The sequence below is a fragment of the Podarcis gaigeae genome (assembly GCF_964106915.1).
Source record: "Podarcis gaigeae genome assembly, chromosome: 3".
Taxonomy (NCBI): Eukaryota; Metazoa; Chordata; class Lepidosauria; order Squamata; family Lacertidae; genus Podarcis; species Podarcis gaigeae.
This window is the reverse complement of record NC_139680.1, coordinates 94,770,275-94,794,260: the sequence shown is the minus strand read 5'-3', so window position 1 is coordinate 94,794,260 and position 23,986 is coordinate 94,770,275. Positions and strand designations below refer to the sequence as shown.

Below are 23,986 nucleotides of genomic sequence, written 5' to 3'. Positions count from 1 at the left end.
CGCGCTCATCTCGCTCTAGAGGCCGGGAGCCAGCGCTGTCCGGAGACACTTCCGGGTCACGTGGCCAGCGTGACTAAGCGGCATCTGGCGAGCCAACACCAGCACAGCACACGGAAACGCCGTTTACCTTCCCACTATAAAGCGATGCCTATTTATCTACTTGCACTTAGGGGTGCTTTCGAACTGCTAGGTGGGCAGGAGCTGGGACCGAACTACGGGAGCTCACCCCGCCGCGGGGATTTGAATCGCCGACCTTGCGATCAGCAAGTCCTAGGCGCTGAGGTTTTACCCACAGCGCCACCCCCGTCCCCTAAATTAAACGCGTCCCCGTTTAATTTATTACTGAAATCCAAACTCGACAGTTCTATGATTCCATGCTTCTAGGATTGTTGCCTTTTAGAAGCAACAGGGTTCCAAACTGTAGAAAAATGCAAGTCCCAAAACTCTACCCCAAAATCCAAAAATGGAATGAAAATGTATGAAAAATATTAAGGTTGGATAAAATCTCACATCAATTGGACTTTCACATTGGCTAATTCTGAATTTAATGATGATTTTAGATGGAAATGGCACCCAGTTCTAAACATGATCAACTCTGTTTCCTGGAAATACAAAAGACTGCTTAGGTTCTCTTCTTTCGCTATTTAAAGAAGGCAACAATAGATCACATTTATCACTGTCTACTTCCCTTTATACATTACATAGTTACTACTGTCGTTAAAGTTATATAAAACTTGGAATACTTTTGTAAATCTGTAGAAGGATTATAGCTTCTAGGTTGCTTCTCCTCCCCATTGACTTCATTTTGCGAACAGTCCCTCACATTGTAGACAGTCCTAGTGAAGCTGTGAAAAGATTAGACAGAGCACATGGTAAAGTGAACTGGAGAGAGTGTTAGGAGTGTGAGTTTAATGTTGTTACTGTTAAAATAGTTCCCTATTAACTCCTTTCATTTCCACCATTAGCACAATTGGGAAAACCAATAGATTATTCCCAAATGGTGCTAAAAACAAAGCTAAACTGCTGAGTGACTTCACTGCTTTTATACGAAGTATATACATGACTAGTGGCTCTTCCAGTAGGCAAGCTTAGGTTGCTTCCGTGTTCGCATTTACAGCAAGTCACAGCTGATAGTTTCCCTCCCTTTCAACGCTGCCTCCTTGATTCTGAGTGTTCATGCTTCTAGGTTTGTGGGAGATGAATGAGGGAAGGTTCACCTAATACAGTGATACCTCTGGTTACGAACTTAATTCGTTCTGCAGGGCCGTTCTTAACCTGAAACTGTTCTTAACCTGAGGTACCACTTTAGCTAATGGGGGCGCCATGCTGCCGGCATGCAATTTCTGTTCTCATCCTGAGGTAAAGTTCTTAACCTGAGGTACTACTTCCGGTTTAGCAGAGTCTGTAACCTGAAGTGTTTGTAACCTGAGGTACCACTGTGCTACACAGTAAGACAATAGTATGAGATCCCACAGGGCCTGGAATCAAGTAGGAACAGAAGGAGCTGGCCTACTTGTGAAATCATGTGAGTGATGGAGGCCCAGTAAGGAGCTAAAGCCGTCAGGCCAGATGCAATGGGGAAAGAGAATCTGCCAAACCAAAAAGACCCATGATTCAACTTCAGAATCCATGTTTTGTCCAAAAAGGGCCCAGCAGGGGTAGGGGTTGGGTCCTGCCGCGCCGGCGACGCGGGGACCCTCAAAAACCATGGGCGGTGTTGCCCATGGACTTGGTGACTCGGCGGGCACCGTTTGCGCCCCCCCGACCCGCGAAGGAGCCTTTTTAAAGGCTGCGGAGCGGGTGACGGGGGTGGTGGTGCTATGAGTCCACTGCTTCCCCTGCCTAGCGAAGCCGCATGCCATTCGGCGGAGAGCAACGACTTCTTTGGAAATTTTGGATTTGGATTAAAAAGAACAACCCGTGAGTAAATTTATCGGACTTAAAAGGAAAATTTGATTTTTGAATTTGGAGCAAGCGGGGGAGGTGCAAAAAGGAAGTCCGCCCCCCCCCCTGTTGTAGATGTCTTAACGCAAGGATTTGACAACTAAGAGCGAGAGATGAGCTTACTTATTTGAAAAAAAAATTTAACTTCACGAAGGGAAATTACAATAATTGTGCTGGAGGAGAAGATTGGTTTGTGGGAACTAAGATGCAACCCCCCGGGAACCGGGAACGATCCGCTATGAGAGACTGGTGAAGAGACACAGAAACTTTGACAGCTGTCAAAGTAGCTGTCAAAGCAGGAAAATAAAAGAGAACTTTGTTACGATGGCTTTGCTGGTTAGATTTGTTACAATTTGTTACAATTTGGACATAAATTAGTGGAAATAAAGGCAACAAGTTATTTGACTTTTGGGTCTGATCTGGAAAGAAATTAAGTTACCATATTCCCTCTAGAGGGAGGTCGGGACATTGCAACAGTGGCAGCAAGTGGAAAAATACTATGAAATTGAGCAGGATTTGTTATCTCTTGGGAAAGCTGCAAAAACGAAGCATTATTTTGTCTACAGAGGTCTCTACACTAAAGGAGACAATGGATTTATCTATTGAAGAAAGGAAGGGACTTGACGTAAGTTTATGTTCCTGAATAAATAAAGCCTCTGTGGAGAACAAGAAGTTTCTGAATTAGAAGGTTTTTGCAGCAGAACAGGAAAAAGAAACCTAAGGAATAAGAGCTGGACTAAACTCGAAGTTGGAACATTTGGGACATCCAGACTTTAAAAGGATCAAGAAACAGAATTTGAGTTGTACTCTTAAACATAGAGGTCTGGATGGAAGAAGAATGATTTTTTCTGAGAGTTTCTACGAGATTGGACTTTTTGAAATTAAAAGCTATCAAAAGACGGCAAAGTGGAACTGAGACATGGACGTGGGTTCTCCAGGCTGGCAGTAGACAGATGGATGAACTTTGGGGATCGGAACCGGGGAAGGGGGGGGGGGAGATTTGGAACCCAAAGGCTGTAAAATTACATATTTTTTCTTTCTTCTTTTTCTTTTTCTTTCTTGTTTTATGAAAATAGGGGAATTCGTGGAAGGGAACTGGGGTCGATCTTAGGGAAGTACAAAAAATACAAGGAGAAATGGTTAAATAAGATAAACTAATTTTGAATAAATGGGTTATTTATAATTATAATAAGGCTTTAAAATTTGGGGTACAAACTTGTGGAATTAACTTAATGGAAATGGAATACAAGAGGGGGAGGGGGGAAGTCCTGGAAAGATGTCAATGAAATTAAGTGTAAACTTTATTTTTCTTTTCTTTCTATCTTTCCTTTTTTATTCTGGAAACTTTAATGAATATTATTTTTTTTTAAAAAAGAAGGGCCCAGCAGAAGTTACCAAGCATGTACAATATGTTCTTAAGTGCTGTCAATGTTTTTGGTGACTGAAGGGCAAGGATACGCCATGCTCTTTCCTGTAGGTGTCACACAGTGGCGTTGGAGATAAGTACATGGTGCATGGGAGGAGTGCTGATTAGACAGCAGCATCCCTTTGCATAAGGACCGAGGCTCTGGTGAAAGAGAAGGCATTGGCCCCGTCCTCATGGACCTCTCAAGTACTTGTTTTTGATTGTATTTGATGAAGCACACCTATAGTATAATATTTAGTAGTAGTACAGTCGTACCTTGGATCCCGAACGCCTTGCGAGTCAAACGTTTTGGCTCCCGAACACCACAAACCCAGAAGTGAGTGTTCTGGCTTGCGAATGTTCTTTGGAACCCGAATGTCTGATGGGTCTTCCGCAGCTTCCAATTGGCTACAGAAGCTTCCTGCAGCCAATCAGAAACCGCACTTTGGTTTTTGAATGTTTTGGAAGTCGAACGGACTTCTGGAACAGATTCCGCTCGACTTTCAAGGCAGAACTGTGTTTATTACATTTGTTATTCACTGTATACAAAAGTAAAAGTATCAAAGCAACTTAGCCAGATAAGATATAGGTAAATAAGGACTTGTCTTAACCACTCCACTAAAAGATTATTATTATTATTTATTATTTAAATTTGTATGCCACCTTTCATAGGAAGATCTCAGGGCAATTCAGAATATAAAATTACAATATAAAAAGCACAAGATACATAATAAAAATAAGAACAAAAATAAACCAATAATCCTCCCTCCCACAACACTTTTGAAAGGCCATTGGATGTCAATCAGCCTAAGGCCTGGTTGAAGAGGAACGTTTTTACCTGCTGCTTAAATGTGTATAATGAAGTTACCAAAGGTCTGAGTGAATAAAAGGGCCTTAGTGTGGTGCCTAAAAACCAATGATGAAAGTGCCAGGCATGTTTCTCTAGGGACAACAATCTGCTGGTGGGATGGGCTGGCTTGAAAAAGCCCATTCTTGTGTGGCTACCCTCCAGAACTCCCTCTGTTTTACACATGGTCATAATACTCATGTTGGTCTTTAAGGCACCACAATGCTCTCTTGTTTTCAGTTGGTCTTTAGCAAGTGCAGGGAGTGCATTGCAGTCCCCATTTCTCCCAACTAGTTGGGTTTCCAGCTGATTTTCAAACAGAGGTCCTTGTGCACTTACCCATTAGCTGAGGAACTGAGTGAACAGCAGGTACTTGCTTCCCATGTTCATTTTGCATGTTTAAGTATATTGCTTTTGTATTGGTATGAACCCAGTGGTAGAGTCAAAATAGAGCAAAAGGATATTTTCCCTATGTTGTAATATCATTATACAATATTGAGAGACAACGTGGATCTTTTAGACCTGAGATGATTGTTGATGAACTGGTCTGGTTTCCAAGCACAATTTGAAGTTTCAGCTTTGACCTATAAAGCCCTGCACATCATGGGACCACAGTATCTGAAAGATCTCCTCTTCCCATATGCATGTAGGCCCTTACCTGAGTGCCTCAGTAATAAATGGTATCTATGAGGGTGAGGGCCTTTTCACTGGTGGACCCTTGGTTGTGAAACACTTATCCCAGAAAGGCTCACCTAGCTCCTGTTTTAATGTATTTTCAGCTACAGGTAAATACTTAAAAAAAATAAAAAGTCTAAGCCGTTTAACATTTTAAACCATGTATCTAAATACTGTGATCTCCATTTTATGGTGGCTTAGAATGTTGTTCCACCTCTATGAGGGTGTTTTTGTAGCTATTATGAGGCTGTGTTTGTGGCTGTCGGACTGAAATGATATTCATTCTGCTTTGCATGTCATGCTTTATAAGAGTTTTGCACTGTTCTTAGCGTTTTGCAGGCTGCTCTCAGTGTTGCATTGTGACTGCTGTTTTACTGGATTTCTTTAAAATTCTTTTTAATGGTTCATTAGTCAAAGAACTCTAGTTACGCTACAACTTAATAAATACAAATTTGGCACAACAAATAAATAAATTTATATCCTGCTTTTTTTGTAACGGTGCCTACTCAAAAGCGGCGATGTTGTTGTTTTATGACCTAATTTCCTCTGAAAGCCACAGCGAAGTGCTGTCCTTTCTGTGCATCTCAAAGGCCTCCCATTTTTATGGCCCAATTAATTATTAATTTGACTCTCATCTGCAAAATCAGAGGGAGTCCGTGTCCTTCCAGGCAGCACTCGCATTCGCGCGGTGCCATCGCATTCCTGCAGCTCTGCTTTCACCTACTGTAATTTCTCTGCTAATAAAGAATATTTAAAAACTGGCCAGGAATCCTAAATTTGAAAAACTTGCTGTTTATTTCAGTGATGCTCCAGAGAAATGATAATGCAGTCCTTTTCCAGATTTAATTTAAACAGGAACAGGCAAAACAAATCTCTGTGGAGGGCATTTGACAATAATAAAATATTTCTCCCAGCGGGTGAGCTGGTAGCAATTGTATTGTTGCCATCAAAGCTCACGTTGCAGCAGGTCATTACCATCATAACAAGCCCTTGGACCAACTGGCATGGGCATGCAACATTGAGCTCCTGATGGGCACATTATTTCAGACCTTTAACTTCACAGAGAACAAGACAAATGCTCCTGGGAAAGGAGGATTATATTTTAAAATTCCTTTCTCTCTCCTCCCCCCTCCCCCCTCCGGCCTCGCTTAATAATAAGATGCCACACATAATCAATTGGATGCTTCTTGCTTTCTGTATATTAACTGATTTTAAGAAAACTGAAGGATGGGTATTTGAGTCTTGTGGAAGAACGGCTGTAAAGCCTAATAAAAGGATAAACACTGCTCGTGTCTAAGACGTCTCAGTTCACAGCGCACATTAAAGCAAAGCACAAATAAAATAAAGCGGGAAAGGGGGCAGATAGCAACAGGATTCCTATTTTTGGCATTCAGGTGAAATTTACAGAGTATGCCGTAGGACAGAAATAGAGAGGCTGTGGCTGTATACAATTGTTGGGCTGCAACTCCCAACAGTCGTACCCAGCACGACCAACGATCAAGGCGGATGGGAGCTGTAGTCCAGCAATATCTGGAAGGGCAACAGATTTTTCAACTTTGCTATGAGCACCATTTGTTCTCTTCAACATTTTTGCAATTTAGATATTACTATGTAAGTCTTTCCCGACTGCTGGCATCAGTCGCTCAAGCTGCCATGGTCCTTCCCAGGTCACCAAGCTCATCTTCCACATTTTGGTAACACAGCTGGTCACCGCATTTTGGTAACCACATCCTTGACCCTTGATAAAGGGCTTCTTCACAGATCGGTATGTAGTACTTCTAACTGAGCTGACATTTTCCAGCAGGAACTTCTAGTTCAAATTGGGGGTGTGGGGTCGAGACTAAAGGAGCACAGCATATCTCTCTCTTTTTTAATTTACTGCCACCAGTTTCAGTTCTCCCAAGACTGCCATTTCCCTCCTCGAAAGCTGCTATCATAATGATGCTACATGATGACTGTGTGACATCCTGGACCATTTGGGTATAAAAATGGCAAGCACTAATCATCGGGCACTTGGAGAAATACCAATAACAACACTGGTAAGACCTTATTCCATTCTTCTTTGCTGAGGTGCCCCCAATTTTACCACCTGCAAATGGGGTGTGGCAATATGTGGTGTGTGTGTGTTTGTCTCTGTTTTAATTTAATATGCATTTTACATTTTGATTTTACTTTACAATATATTTTATTGCAAGCCATTTTGTGGGTCCCTATGGTTCAGAAAGCAGAATATAAATCAAATGAATGAATCAGTGTGTCCCTCTTTGTTCTCAGCAGGTTGCCAGCCACTTTAGCCATGTATGTTCAGTAGGGAGGCTTGGCACTAGGTGCAGGGAAGGTCAGTGACAGATGAAAATCAGTAGCATCTTGCTGAAATGAACATTTCTCTTGCAATATTTCTTCTGCAAGGGGTATTTTTTGTTGTAGGGACATATCAAGTGATCTCTATAAAGTGGGCTTGAGCGGGAATTATTGTGAATTCAGTGCTCGGTCTTGAAATCAGATGGAGTCATAGAATGCCAGTAGTTTTTAGGATCTTAAATTTCTGCACAAAACCACTTGTAACTGTGGTGCCTTTGCTTCATATTTGAAATGGACTCCTCTGTTTACCAGTGCCAGGGGCAATGCTGTTAGGTTTCATGGGGGAATGTGTGGTTTCCTTTTCCAAATCTTGGAAAGCGCTTGTTGCTTTTCAGCACAATATTTTGCTCCTCTGGGAAAATGGTGTTTGAGCAAGCAGATGCTCACTGGATCCATTCAGACACTCATAACAGATAACAGTTACCAAGAGGATTTTGTTAATTGACAGCTGTGTATGACATGCAGTGTTTACCCTGCTAGTCCTGGTTCCTTTATTTGGACTAGTCGAAAACTATATGAGAGTTTGCCACAGTCCCAATACGGTTTTTATGTGTCAGGACTGCTGAATCAGTGCACCCAAGACCCAAGAAAAGCCACCTGCTGGAAACAGCTGTCACTGCATGGCTCAGGGCTATGATAACATAGGGTTTCTCAGATTCAAGCCACAGCAAGGAAAAGGCTTGCTTCATGCAACCATTTTGTTAGCATGCATTTAAAGATGATCAATGCAGCCTAATCCCATGGCTAAGCCTGGAACCTCAGTGAAATGACTTTTGGGATTTGGGGGATCAGCCTAGAGAGCCTACACCTAGGAAACAGTGAAAAGAACACGCATGTACATATGATAAAATGCATGAGGCAGATGATCAGCTCTTTTTTTAGAGGGCAACTAGCAATCAGGTGCCAAAAATCTGGGTTAATGTTTGTAAGAGAGAAACAAAGCATGGAATAAAATGGCAGTAGTATAGTAATACCCCAATTTTATACAAGTTCATTCCGAAGTAAGTCCATTTGGTGTCTGACCCAACAAAGCACATGTGCAACAGCTGGAAATTGTCTTGCATGAGTGGAGGTCAGTTTGCGTGTCTTTGGGTCCAACCCTTACTAACTGGATGGGGAAGAAACTACTTCTTCCCCCTTCAGTCTCTCCCCCCACCCCCCGGAAGATATGGTTACCGTAATTGTTACATCTGAATGAATAACTGGAAGCAAGCCATGACATGGGACTAATCAAATATTATGTGGGCCTGCACCAAGCACGTCATGGCTAAAGAGAGAAAAAGTTGCACAGCAAGTTAAACCATGGTTTCAGCAACAAATAATAATGATCACAAACCATTGTTAAGTATTACATCTGGGCTGGGCATGGGTGAACAAAAAACCCCAGTCAATAATAGTCCTAATAGTGTTGTGAAAATTTCTTTCTAGTAACGCCTCCAAAAATCAGGTGCCACAGATAGTGTTCTTTTTTTGTCATAATTTTTGATCTCCGTGAAGACATGTTTTATGAACACAATATACCAATACCAAAAGGGAACATGGTGATTTATTTTAATAGTGGAAGGAGGTGGTGGAAAAACAGGGGCAGGTGCTGAATACTCCGTTGTCTTTAGAAACCTTTGTGTCATACGACCTCTCTAGGGACTGCCTAGCACTGAAGGTGAGAAACATGTTGAGCAAACAAATGACAAAATACTATCACAACAGGCTAAAAAGCAAAATTAGTAGTTGTATGTTGATTCTAAAAAAAGTCTTCTAGAAGCAAAAGTTGACCCTGTGGCAAGAAGGTACCACCTTTCTGACTCAAGCCAGAGATGCTGTTTCCTGATACATTTAAATCAAGGCTCAGCTATGGTCCTGGAGAATTACTAATGATCATCATTAACACCAATCTGTATTATCACTCTACTAGCTTTTTGGCTTGCAATTCATAAATGCTGTTGCAAACAAGATCTTGTTTTATTTTATTTTTTAAAAAGATTATCCAATTTGTAAAATAAATGAATAAATCACATTTTAGGAGTGGAATGATGGCTATAGCTGTTGATGAAGAAAGCAAATAGCCCATTGAAGACATTAGTAATATGATCTCAAAATTGCAGGGAACTTTTCTTTTATGACACTGACTGAGAGGTAATGATTTTCGGTAACGTGGCTTGATGTGGAGATGTTTTAAGATTAAATAAGTGCTTGTCAGAATGAATTATAATGTGTTAAGGGACACTCTGCATATTCAGGTGTATGCAAAATGACTATACCACCCTGAAATTCATTTTGACAAGTCTTTATATAGCATGTAGCCATGTGGCTACATTAGCTGGAGGGCGTAGATCCTTAGAGCTCTACTAAAGGTAGGGCTTATTGATTTGATTTCGGGAGGGGGGGAGCAAAACAAAAGCCACAACGCACAAAAAAATTAAAAGCAATTAAAAGTGGAAGCTTGTTTAATATTGCTCTACCATCATCCTGAAAGGCATAATAATTTGAGTTACACATCTGAACTGATTGGAGTTACAGAACCATATCTCCTTTTTGCATTTAACAATATATACAATATAAAATAAATACATTTACACAAATGGACATTGGTTGGAGCACACAGTATGATACACATCACAAAAATATACAGTTGATTGCTTTACAGATGTGAAGCCCATCTACAGCTATAGACATGATTTTTTTTTCATTTGTGTTTTTTACTAGTGGTTATTATGCAACTCCTGGATTATAATAAGCAGCTTAATTCAGTTTCCCCCCCTCTTTTGCGATCTTTGCACAATAAGACTGCCATAAAGTGTTTTCCTAGGCAGGTAAACAGAGACGCTTAAATAATTAAAATACAATTACCAACACCCATTTTCTCTTCCATAAGAAAAATAGCAGTTTTAATTTTTTATATCTTTTTATGTTAGCATTTAAATGCAAAATAGTGGAATAAATACAACAATCTGATTTGATTGAAACAAATGCGTAACTTCCAGGAGTCACACAATCATATTGCTTTAAATAAGGAGAAAGAAATAACAGTAAGAGGAAAGAAAATAGCCTATTAGAAATTTCTTCTCCACATTGAACTGAATGGGGGAGCCAAACAAGACCATAGAGCTCTTACACATAACCCTTTCATTTCAATGGCTTGTGCAGGAGAAATTCCATCTGGATCAATTCCTCTAAACGAAATTTGTTATGCTAAAACACCTTTTGAAATATTCCCCAATACTTCACAATAAATAAGTTAAAATTTCGTTCAGCAAGGTTTAAGATGAATGTTATTCTAATGCCTGTGCAGTGTATCTGTGTTTCAGTTAACAATTGTACAGCCACGAGATATTTGTTCATTGCAGCTCTAAAAATTACTGAAAACCAATAGTAAAAAAAAATGCACTGTGTTCCTTTAACACATTCCAGCTTTCTTAAGTCTTTGTATGCTTTTCTTTTCTGAGTGTGTTGATTGGCTATTGACCCTGAAAACCCAAGTTCTTCAATGTGATACAGCAAAAACAATATTTATATTAGATATTTATATATACATATATAGTGTAGTTGAACAGTAGCAACTTAAACCCTGCACAAATTTTCTGGAAAATAATTATTCTGCACTCTTACATATATAAATAATTTTATAGAATCAGCACCATTTCCCTCCCCCGCCCCCAGGAGTTGTGAGGTTTTGCCATTTTTCAAAAGGGACGTGCCAATTTCCAAACTCCTATCACACTATTAATTTCAAGTTATTGGCCAACTGAATGAATTGCTAATGATGATTTATCTAGGACCACACGACAGTCACTTCTCTACTGAGAAAAACACAATCTACAAGAGAATCCCATATAGCTAATGAGAGATATACAGTATTTCTAGCACAAGGTTGATGTATCATCAGCCTGTTGTATTTTGTTTAAAGCACACGAGTAGCAATAATTTTGGAAACGTGTCTGCATTTAAAAAAAAAAGGTTTTGCAACAACACAGAGCAAGTTAATAACAACATCTGAGAGATGATTGGATGAAAGCTATATTTACAGCGTTTAAAAATTAGACTTATCTATAATCTTGAAATATTCAAAGTTTTATTTCTAAGCTATACATAGGTATTCTATAATAAACTGTTACAGAAATTATCCCTTGTTTTGAAAATATTATGATTTCAATGTGTATTTGCCCATAATGAGTACTTGGTTGGATTTTTTTTTCCAATTTCTTAATTATTACTAGGAAGAACCTTATTATCAGAAGGAATAGAATATACTACTGAAGTCTCCTGAGGAATTTTACATCCAATATTGTCTCTAATTCTACCCTGTGTCTATAAGCACACACCACAAGAATCCAAACACCACAAGAACAAGACAACAGTCTTTGAATGCAACAGAAAAAATTCCAAAAAGCACAGCAAACATGAAACATTGAAAAGCTGAACTACATTTCCTTTGTTTGTTAGGATTACAATTTTAATTACATTTGTGTACATAGAATAAGGTTGTTCACATAGTACAGGGAGCAGCTACTAACACTGGTACATTGGTATAGCATTTGATGGAGGTTATTGTTTATTGGTTATTTAGCGACTGTAGTTTTCTGGGGGCATCTAATTAGTTTATACATTAGATTACACCTCTTAACAGTCTTGAAATTGACCAACTTTTATGCTGTGACAACACTGGTTGAAAAAGCAGGTATACTGGTTAGGCTGTTTGTTTAAAAATGGCAATCTACCCAAAATAATATTTTTTACAAATTAATAAATAATGGGTACAAGTGCTAGATTCTTGAATTTGGTCAGAGGCTGACTATTCTGATATCTGATTCTGCCTTATTGCTAGTTGCAGTGGGTTGAACTTTGGAATAAAGTCTGCAATTTTGTAAAGACAAGCCATATTATTAATTAACACACAATATCATGTAGCAATTGTACCTTGGCCGTACAGAAGCACTTACTAACTTTTTTTTTTAAATTCCTATTTGACATGGCATCTTAACATGTTAGACTACTCTGATATACTGTAGGTGTAATCTAATCCTTTGTTTCAGTGAACACTTAAGATATAAATTGGAGCTCATGCGAAGAAACGGGATGTCTTAGACCAGACTGGCACACAACATAAATTGCATCCGTGATAATATGCACCTTCCCTTCAACTATTGCTTGAGTAAGATAAATTCCCACGTTAACAAATGGCTGAAAAGTGGTAAAGCTGGTAGAAAAAAATCTTCTGTTAGTAAGAAGAACCAAAACATTTGTTTTTTTTAAAAAAAATCTTCCTTCAGGATTCATTTGTCCTTCATTAAATGTTTGTCATTGTTCAAGCCAGCACAAAAAATGCAGTATTTATTTATTTATCTTTCCTCTTTAGTATTGCATGAATGAATAAAGCTCAAACTATTCCCTGAAAAAGTTACATCGTAGCTAACCTAAGAAATATCTGGAAGACTTGAAAAAACAATTAAGGAATCAAATGGCTGTAACTGATCTAGATGGAAATGCAATGATAAGAAGCAGCCAATGCGTCGTCATCGAAGTCGTCTAATTAGAGGCTGCTCTTGTGAAACCTAATACTGCATTCAGTCAGTTCATCGTGTTGTACTGTACTGCTATTTACGATGGTTCTCTTTTGATTCCTTTGTCATTGGGGTATTGTGGTTCGTAATAAGTTCACTGGCATCCATGTTATGGATTTCAATCCTTTGGCAGGCCTGGCTTCCATCTCTCTTCTATTAGAGACCTCTTTTTAAAAGATTCAGCAGCATAGGGTGTGGGGGAGAGAAAAAGAAAAAAGAAAAACCAGAACGGTAAAAAGAAGAGAGAAATCAAGAAAGGGAAACTGTGTCGGAGAAGACACGGAATAGAAAGAGCTGCTGCTTCTCAGTCTTGCTGCGACGTATCACTGCAGTCATTTTAGTTTCCTTAATTTAGATGCTAAAGTTTCTTTGTCGTGGTTTTCCTGTTTATGGTTTTCCCTTTCATTAAAATTCCAGCGTGCGTGACTGGAAGGCCCAGGATGCTTTAGTCAGACCTTGGCCTCCAGCATTTCCAAAAAAAGTTTGTGCATGGGGACTTTGCCTTCCAGTTTGATGTTGTAGAAGTGCTGCACAGCCTTGGTGGAGGTTTGCCTCAGCAGCGGCAGAGTCATCAGCATCTTGCCAGCCCGGCGTGGGTCTTCCATATGCTGCCCGGCCTCATAATCCTGCAGTGCCTCATGTAAGACATCTTGAAGTTTCTGAACGGCTTCGACATCTTCTATGTGCATTGAGTCTGCAAAACAAAAGAGCAAAACAGCAGTTTTCAGTTTCCATGCCAGAAAGCAAGATTACGATGCCAATGCTCTAGACTGTAACGTGCACCATAATAAGGAGCAGCACAATAATTGTTTATGGATTTGCATGGATTTACCCAGCATTTTCTGGGCTCTCTTATGAGTAAGTTAGATAATTACTCTCATATTACCATATTGACCTCCTGGAAAATGTTTGAGTCTCTGGTGTAATTACAAACATGTAATTGCTTCCTGCGCTTGGTTTATATAGATTAAGAGAAACTAGCATTGAAATTTGCATTGAAATTTGTATGAATATTTTCTTTTTCTTGACTTTTAAAAGCATCTTTTCATTAAGTCTTCTTCGTCCAGTTTACAGACCTGGACTCTGTGTTTTCAAAATGTATTTCCTAGATAATACAGAAAGCCCCAAACTCTAGGAACAAACCTTGAAAGTGCACCAACTATGTTTTCTAAAAATCTACGTGCATTTAAAATTTTTGGAAATTTACAGCGCATGGTGAGATTTGCTCAGAGAAATCCAGATACTTCTAATTTTATTTTGAGCAACAGGTGCTCCATAGTCCAGAAATGTGGGTTCAGGATTTCTAATTTAAAACTATTTGTATCAGGTAAACACATCTGTTTAGAGACCTGGAGCCAGCCAGTCATGGTCTGATTTTCTATAACTGCTGAATTTGCCTGCTACTGAGGTTAGCATAGGCTGTGGAGTCCTCAAGGACATATAAAGGGCCCCATTACCTTCAGTAGCTTAGGGCCTCATCAAACCTAAATCTGGCCCTGCCTATAGCACTCAAGCAGGAACATGAAACAGCAGCCCAGTCGCACCCTCACTAACCTTGGGTTGCATTCAGCTCACTGTGCAAGCAGAATCACCTCTGGGGGTGAAATGGGACTGCCCGCCATCTCCTTCCCCTATGTATCCCACCCTTCCATCTTGCTCCAGTGTTTCCCTCACCCTCTGGAGAAGAATGGGGGCATATGGGATACAAGTTTTATTGGTAGAGAATATATAGTGGTACATATCATGTCTAGATGTGCCCAATGGACTCAAAGCTATTTATCTACCTTCCTTGCCCAGGGGGCAACCTTAATTTTACGGAGTACCTAATTAATCACTTTTAACCTATAAAAGGCAACAGATCAGATTATATTCATACATATATGTCTTCATGCAGAAAACTATGCGAAAAACATGGAGATTGTCTAGACCCCAGCATGGAAAATGCATATAATTCTGCATGTACTAGCAGTATATATGTCCTCTATCCTAGCTACTGCTTGTGCATATGTTTTGCTGATCTACCTGAGGAAACCCCTTTTTCTGAAAACAGCTTATTCTGGATTTGGATCAATGATATGTAAGCTGTTAACTGCTGCTTATGTACCTGGATTTTTTCCTTTTAAGTACGGTTATTTTGGCCGCCTTTATTTCTTTAAGAATCAACTTGGGGCACAACATGGGGTCACGAAGAGTCGGACATGACTAAACAACTAAACAACACCAACAATATTTAAGGAGAGCCTCCTGAAAGAAATCCTTGCATCAAAAAGGTTGATGAGGAATTGAGTCCATTATTTACAAAAATAAATGTGCAGTGTGGCAAAGAAAGAAAATGTTTCAGCTCTGAAAAATGTAGTTAATTATGTGCAAGTTTGGGTCATTTAGCACATTTTATTGATTCTGATGGCAGTTTATCAGTTATTACACATAATGGAGTCCTATGGGGATTCTACCCGTTTAAAGATTTCAGAGTTACAGTGACACAGGCCCTAAGACGCATGCAGTAAAAATATTATGCATATTCTATAACAACTTCATTTAAAAACTGGTCTGCTTCTATACAGGGAAGGAAAGTAAAATACCAAAATAAGAATGGGTTGTATGGTTAACCAGGAAGCAGAGGGCTGAAGTAAATTTTATCTGTAGATGAACTAGAGTTTGGAATGAGCAGTGAAGGAGCAAAGTTTGTCAATGACACCAAAGTAGGGATGGGTGTCACTTCTTTTCGCATTGGACTGAACTAATCCAATGCTCCAGAACTAGGTTTGTGGATGAGAACACAACCTTTGGTGCACCCACACTTTCTGATGCCATTACAATGCACAAAATATTCATTTTACATGAAAATGTGTACAAAATGTGTGATGAATGTACTGTGATGTACATACTTAACTTTAAAAGTGTGTGCTTTATGTAAAATGCATATTTCTATGTAAATAAATGTGCACAAGATTCATACAATTTAACTGCAAACTTCCCATGAATGCCCATGAGGCAGAACTGGGATGAAATTAGTCTGCTTTAGTCCATCCCTACACCAAATCAAAGGTGCTGCAAACCCAAGGAGACTATGAGAACTGTAGAAGGATTTCTCTAAACTTAGTAATTGGGCAACAAGATAGTAGAAGTGGCTCAATGATGTACTGTTAGCCATTGTGGGAAACAGGAGACTAACTGGAACCATTGAACTAACCAGGCAAGGCTGTTCAGATCAGGAGCCAGGGAATGGTCTTTGCCAATTTCTCAAAGTTAGTACAGTGTCTCTAATCATCAGATGTTCAAAGATTTAACTATTTAGTTACTTTACATACAACTTGATTCTATGTAGACCTCTTAAATTCTCAGTAAAAACAGCTATTCAAAAACATTCAAAATATGATAAAAAAAGAGCTAAGACGCATGTAACTTCTACATGTCTAGATAGGCTTATCGAAACAAAAATGTTTTAATCATGCACTTAGACCTATAATAATAATTTTTAAATTGATACCCTGCCCACCTTGCTGGGTTTCCCTATCCACTCTGGGCAGCTTACAACATATATAAAACACAACAAAGGATCAAACATTAAAAAATTAAATATCCTATACGAACAACCAACCAACCAACCAACCAACCAACCAACCAACCAATAAATCAATAGAAACCACCACCACCACCAACAACAACAACAATGACCAGTTTACAGCTATATCCAAATTAAAATAACTGCCAACCCCAACTAAACATTTAACCAACACCAACCTGAGCAAAACAAAACAGAGGTACCAAAATTAGAGTCGTTTAAAACATTTTAAACAGTTGCCCCATCCCAAGAGTTGCTCCAGCAATGTCCTTCCAGCCTCCCAGGAGCCTCTTTTGAAGGAAAAAAGTGACTTCAAATCCGTGTTAAGGTAAATACAAATATGCATCCATAAATACAAGGGAATAATACAAAAATGAAATTAAAACAGCGACAATGTAAATAAAAAAAATCTGTGTATTTGGGGTCTATGGACCACAATAAAGTTTTGTGCGTGTATAAATACAAAAATAATACTGTACCATGCATTCCAAATTCTAGCATAATAGGATGATTTTTACTGTGGCCCTTATTGCTACTGTAAAAAATAAGTGAATGCCAAGTCAGAACAAATTTATTTGATTTTTTTTAATACCATGAGGAAATATCATTTTGAGTCACTATTTCCATGAAGGCTAAATATCACACCTGTAGTCTAATGGCACACATTATAAATCTTTCCAGTGCTTGGGCAATGTCAATCTGGCTGCAATGAACAAGTGGCCAATTAATTGTTTAGCTTTTATTTTTTATTTCAATATCCAAGAGCTTTTAGCTTACTTGGACAAAGGGATGCCAATGCTTCAGTAAATGGAAAGCCAGATGATGATCCCAGACAAAGCCACTACAAGAACAAACTTTTTTTTTTTTAAAAAAAAACACCTTTAAAATATACTAAATTTAAAAGATAGAAAACAAATCTTAAATGTATGGGTAACCCTGGAATGTGTTGGGAGAAGGAAATACATTGCCTTGCTGGCAACTTTGGTAATCGTCAAGCAACATTTGTAGGGGGTTTGAGGCCTGATAATCCCTAATGGCAGTCTGGCTCCATTGTTCTGAAACTAGACCTAAAGAGAAGAACTGAGAGCCTGAACCACTTCCATCATCATTCAGCATTTGTACAGGATTTGCAGCTGGACAATTCCCCATTGCACACAAGGGAGTATTACCGTTGGAGGCAATGCAGAAGTTACCAGCCGATGGTGGAGATTGTTCTCCAACATAATATGGAACTGGGCAGTTGCTTGCCTGGCAAGTCTCACAAAACCCAGTTTCACCAACAGCAGCTTGTACTGCAAGTCATGGAGGTGCTCTCCTGGTTGAGTGTTGCTGAGAGGGGGCTGCCAGAACCCTCTTCCATAGCTTTCAGGATGATGGAAGTTGTGCATCTGGTAATATTGCTGCATGTGGGTACTTGGGCTGCTTCCTGAACTGCTTCTTGGACTGCTTCTTCTGTCACAGCAGCTATAAGGAGCTGTAGCATTTTGAAACCAGTCCTCTTTGTTCTGGCTCTTCTGTTCTGACCTATAACTGTCTGGCCCATATTTAGAAGGTATTGCCCACTGACTGTTCTTCTGCGTATGTCCAGTGGTGCTCTGAGGAAGGATTTATCCATTCAAGAAATCTGCAGCATAATATACCGTAATTCTAGATTTGGCACTGCAAGACCTTTGTTTTGTGGGATCTGCAAAGAGCTGCTCACTTCAACCTTGGGTTCTATCTTGACCAGATAAAACCTGACATTAACTTGTTCCATTTGGCCAGCATTGGAACAGGTAGAAAGGGGGAGGGGGCAGCAAGAGAAGGAGAATTATAGTAAAAACAAAAACAACCCCTCCCCCGGCACCACCTAATTTACAAGCATTTCTCCCTATTCTCATCCATCCTCATTTTCTGGTTGACAACAGCAACATTAGAGAATAAGAAGGCAGATAAAGCAAATGAAGAGAAGAGAAGTCGGAAGGAGTGGAGAATGGATCGACTGAAAGATAAGCTGGAGAGGCTTGAACTGTGTACCATAGGGTAGGGGAAGCCAGTGCAAAAGCCAGTATCTCTGGCGAGTTCATGAACTGAATTGCATGAGTGATGGGCACACATTGCTGCAGAATATTGAGGGAGCCTGGTCCCCTCCTTGAAAATTTCAGGGGCCCTCAACAACCCCCCATGGCATCCCTGACTGTGATAGTAATGAGGCAGCAGAGGGCTTAGAAGTCTTTGAATTTGTAAAATAAATAAATAAATAAATAAATAAATAAATAAATAAGTCAGTCACTGCTCTAAGCAGTTGTAGAGCTTCTGCTTCTTTTTGGTAAAAAGCAACCTTGCAGTGTTCCACATTAAGAATGGTCCACTGGGAATCACCATAGTAGAGATTTGCCCCACTGATCCTCCTGCTTCATCGCCCACAGGTCACTAGAGTACAAGGCAATCTGTGGGCTCCACAGAGGTGATGAAGCCAATCCTTTCAATGGCTCTGAGCATTTCATCAGTCCTCAGTGAAATGAGAGCCGCAACAGGAGTACCTACCATGTCAGTCATAACCCCCCCCCCAAGGCATTCAGAAATCCATCAGATTCTATCAGTTTCTGAAGGCAGACCATCTCAACATGAATTGTTTTCACATAATGGATAGTTTTTAATTGTTTTCTTCCCTGATTTTACTGTGAAATCACTTTAAGTTTTTTTTATGGAAACTGATTCATATATGGAATCGAATCAAATAAATAAATACATTTTCAGGCCAGCTTTCAAAGGAACTAAAAGCTGTGGCAAGTTCTACATACTCCAATTTCTAAATTAATGTTAAATTTTTGCTTTTGTTGAACTGGAATTTAGGAGAATGCTGGGAAAAGTAAACCCACAGAACGATGAAAATGTGGAAGAAATACCTACATCATAACCTGTGCAGCCATCTTCCAGGTTGGCATTGTTCTATTACAAAAAAAAATCTGTGTTTCTGAATCTTATAAACTGCAGCCAAGAATACTGACTGACTTTGCAATGGGAGAACAAAGCATGTATTTACAGTTTGGCATACAACTTAGCATACTTAAACCTGCACCTTTTGCGATGTATACTCAAGGGATAAATTATTCGATAACCTAGCTGAGTTGCATGGGAAGTAGACTGCCTTGAAAAATGAAAGACTGCTTGATTTCCACTCCATACAGTGTTATCTATCTGTAACTCATTTTCATGAGTTTGTTAAAGAGGCAGAATCAATACATTGAAAATCCCAGTTACAATATATTACACAGGCATGTGGCCTAACTGTTGGGGAAGATCTAGTTGTCTCAGCGATTCAGGCACATTCACCATTGGACATTGTTTCTAGAATGCATGAATTCAAGGCAATTCCACCTTAGAAAAGCACTAGGGCACAGGCATTATCAATTTATGACCCACATTTATTTCAAGGAGCTCAAGATGGCACAAGTTTTCTCACTGCCTCCATTTTATCCTCACAAAACAGGTTATGGCTAGGAAACGTATTAGACTGAATGACTGACCAAAGGTCACCAATGAATTTTATGGCTGAGTCAAGACTTGAATCTGGGTCTCCCAGTCCTAGTCTGCTATATCACTCTGGCTATTAACTTCTCTCCACCCAACCCATTTTTCTAATCTAATTGGCATTCTTTAAACTTCCTTTAAAATTCCTAAAGATGTTTTTACATCTTTCAAGAAAAATCCAAATTTGCCTGACAATTCCACAAGTCTTAAATGTATAGGGTTGCAGAAATGGAAAAGGGCTTGGGTATAGGGCGGTATATAAATTCAATAAGTAATAATAATAATAAAGTTCAAAGGATGAATAAAAGCAGAACGGTCTGAAACTTGGGGTTTTAACATTAGAAACTAGAAAACTGTGTTGTGAAGTAGAATAGCATTCAAATGGATAGTTAAAAAGGAACATTAATAAGGAGTTCTAATATGCACAGATTGTTCAAATGCATTGAATTTAAGCATGGTTAGTTTATGCCTCCTCAGAAACTGCCACCTCAACACTACTTATGGATATAGAAAGTGTACTTGAAAGATGTTGCTTTAATTTGCTTCAAAATACAGTAGTTCAAGTTGCCTATCATTGCTCCAAACTTAGGTATTTTGTTGCCAGAATCCAAAAGTGGTGCTGGTGTTTCTGTCACTGTCCATGCAGGATAGTGAAGGTTTCTCCTTTACTCCTTCTCACCAAGAGCTACAGCACAGATACATAGTGGTACAGCACAAATGTCCTGTTAATTATGAATCCGTCGAGCTTCTATAAAGTACCTGAATGAGAGAGAAATCTTGCTTCTCTCCAGAATGGCAGTCTGTGTTGTGGTCTCTAGCAACCAGCATTATGAACAGTCATAATGGTTTAATATGCCCTTTCAACTGGTCCTACATTGCATCCTAATCCATCTCCTAAAATATCATTTTCACTGTGTCTCCTATTTCAGTTGGCCTTCTGCTGCACTGTCTGCATTTCTTAACAATGGATGGTAAAGACAGCCAATTTTTCAAACCCTGAGGATCAAAGAAATTGCATACTTTAAAAAAAAATGGCAACAAAAACAGAATCACTGATTACGTAACGTGATATTTGGATGGATCACACAGGTGGAGTTCCAACTTTCCCAATGGGCTGGCCTAGCCTTATGGATGATCTGAAGGAGAAGAATTCATGAAGAATACTAAGATTTGAGTTGGCTTTCTTATGACTGCCATAGATACCTTCTAATAAGTTTGCTAAATGGCCAAGAAATAATGGTGATTCTTGTTGTCTGAAGTAAACATAAACTAAAAACAAAGATACTAAACTCTGCAATGGCATTTTTAATGTCTGCTGTATAAGGGACAGGAATTCTTCCCATTCTAATCTCTAGTGTGACTCCTGGCCAGAAGAGGATGCTGCTCCCTTGCTATCTACTGCTGTTGGGTGCAGCTAATGGAATTGGAGTACTACAGCTTGCTTATTCAGTGGTTGTTAGATGGCATCAGGAGCCAATACAGCTTTGTCTGTCCATACAGAACCTCATACCTTTAGTCTAAGCAGCCTGTGTCTAGAGATAAAGTTGCTATCAGACTACCTACTGATGTTAAACAGTCTAAGGGCTGCCAATGTCTCAACACTGTCTCTCCAAAAGAAACCACTGAATCTTTAGGTTAATTTTTCTCCACTTTTAAAACCTGCCACTCAAATCTTGTTTGACTTTACAAGGCAATGCCTCCACAGAAACCATGATTCCCCATTTTTGGTGTTACAGTTGGTCTGATGCAAACCTACCTAATTCACATTTCCCGCATCAACATAGCTATCCTTTGAAATACAGGATAGCTACAGTTTGGTCTGATGCAAACCTACCTAGTTACAGATAGGTAGCCGTGTTGGTCTGCCATAGTCAAAACAAAAAAAATTCCTTCCAGTAGCACCTTAAAGACCAACTAAGTTAGCTCTTGGTATGAGCTTTCGTGTGCATGCACACTGCACACGAAAGCTCATACCAAGAACTAACTTAGTTGGTCTTTAAGGTGCTACTGCAAACCTACCTAATTCACATTTCCCGAATCAACATAGCTATCCTTTGAAATGCACACTTTTGTGGATTTTGTGATACAGTTCTCCAACCAAACCATAGGTGATAGAAGGAGTGTGCACAAAAGTGTTTATATTGGTGAAAATAATGCACAAAAATGCATGTTATCAAAAATGTCTTGCAAAAATGTGTGTGTCACCTGTAAACTGATGCAGAAATGTGCACACTGAACTTAGGACTAGAAAAATGAGAAACTGACAAGAACAAAAATTGAGATTCATGTATTGCTAGTTACAAAGAGCAGCTTTTTAAATAGTTCAGTCAATGAGAGAAGGTATCTGTATCAGTTGTGCAAATGGAATTTGAAGTTCTCTGGCACTTGAACTGATTGGGCATGCAAAGCTTTTTAAAAAGCCTCCAGCCTAAAACTACAAGCCACTATTTTTTTTCTTGATGAAATAATTAAAAACAAACAAACCTGTGAACCTACATCCTTCCATTTGGCACTGCCCAATCAATAAATGGGAGCACTTAGTAAGAGCACTAAGAGACAGAGAGAACACCTTTTATTATGTGCAAACAGTTCACCTGCCTGTATGCCTGAAGTAATTGGTACATACATGCTTTGGAAAATATTCAAAGGCATTTTTTCTGCGTGAGTAAAAAAAGCACTCATTGGTACCAAATTGTTTTGTCACACACATTACACAGCCAAGGACTGGGACTCCCCCACCCACAAGCCAGTGTTTCCAGATTACCTGCCAAGGGCCCCTATGGGATGGGATATATAGAACCAATGTACATCATCAGTGTTACTGGGTTATGCAAATCAATTGATTATGGTTATTATCAATAGTATACAAATGATATTGCACTCAAATCAAGTGGTTTGGTTTTGCTAATGACTTATCATAGGCAGATATCTCTCTGAACTAACCAGAATGGGTAACATTATGACCAGCAACTGTCAACCTAATGTACCACAGGGGACTTCATTGTGAGAATAAAAATGACAGGAAACTGTGTACATCACTCTGAGCTCTTTGGAGAATGGATGGAATAAAAATGTACTAAAACAAAACGAAACACCCACAGGTGGGAGTTCTGTATCTTTGAGGATATGAGGAAGGCTGGGAACACTTGCCTTTGAAGGACACATGCTAGGCAGAGCAAATTCCCTTTCCACCAACCACCTGAGTCCAGTGCTTAACTGGGTAACATCCTAGATGGAGGCTGAATTTCAGAAGACACAGGAAAGGGAGAAACAGCATGGCTGCATCATGCCAGCCTCATTACCATTACATTACCCTGGAAAGCTTATAGGAGCTGTTCAAACTGATGAAACTATAAACCAGCAGGTCTGGTGACCCATTTTCCCCCATCTCAATTTAAAGCTGGAGGTGACAGTGAAAACTTGGGGACAGGATGGGATACTGCATTAGAACACATATGGACCTCCCTTCTCTCCCAAACTGAGCTGCTGACAACCAGAAGTCTTGTACACAAGCCTCCTGTTTAAAACCATTATGAATTGGAGTTATAATGCTACTGATATTTTTATGTGCACAAGTCTTATATGTTTATGCATGGGTGGAACAGGGAGGGAGGGAGGCAGGAAGGAAGGTTACCGTTAAATCAGTTCACCGATTTAGAGCATAAAAGAACATTAATTATTATTGAATCAAGCCAGATGTTTATGCTAAGCTGATAATTTCAATGAATGTCATATTAAATCTCTGCAGGTCAGACTGAAATATTGTCTCAATCACCTCCAAATATGCAGAGGTTAGCTGCCTTTGAAAATGTTCAAAAGTAAGTATTTCTATACAAACTGTACTTGCTTTCTAGCTTTATAAATATTTCACCTTATCAGTACCTATAACATTTCTTTCCAGTAATATAGATACTATATGATGGTTCCTATTATCTTAGAGAAAGATAAATTTGAGACAGCCACTAGAACTAGGCTGTGTATGACAACAAAACCTACATACAATAGCAGTGTAAGAAATTTTTTTATGGGTAATCTTTTAGTTTTGCATTTTATTTTTTGGAATTAAAACCCCAATTAAAATGCAAAATGCTAGATCCCATTATGAAGACAAATAGGAA

At 39.2% G+C, this 23,986-nt stretch overlaps 1 protein-coding gene and 1 long non-coding RNA gene across 42 annotated transcripts in view; one reads left to right on the top strand and one right to left on the bottom strand.

The window, feature by feature from the left end:
- The window catches only part of LOC310842091, a 43,841-nt gene that overhangs the window by 18,116 nt on the left and 1,739 nt on the right, over window positions 1-23,986 (top strand). For all 4 annotated transcript variants that reach the window (XR_014562847.1, XR_014562848.1, XR_014562849.1 and 1 more), the window contains 2 exons: window positions 6,760-6,910; window positions 23,617-23,686. This is a non-coding gene — a long non-coding RNA (uncharacterized lncRNA). The remainder of the gene's footprint in view (window positions 1-6,759; window positions 6,911-23,616; window positions 23,687-23,986) is intronic.
- Window positions 9,649-23,986, bottom strand: part of ESRRG (estrogen related receptor gamma) — a 472,603-nt gene continuing 458,265 nt past the window's right edge. For all 38 annotated transcript variants that reach the window (XM_083733538.1, XM_083733529.1, XM_083733539.1 and 35 more), the window contains one exon: window positions 9,649-13,484. In XM_083733538.1, the coding sequence (XP_083589664.1) occupies window positions 13,240-13,484 (245 nt within the window). In that variant the 3' untranslated portion in view covers window positions 9,649-13,239. The remainder of the gene's footprint in view (window positions 13,485-23,986) is intronic.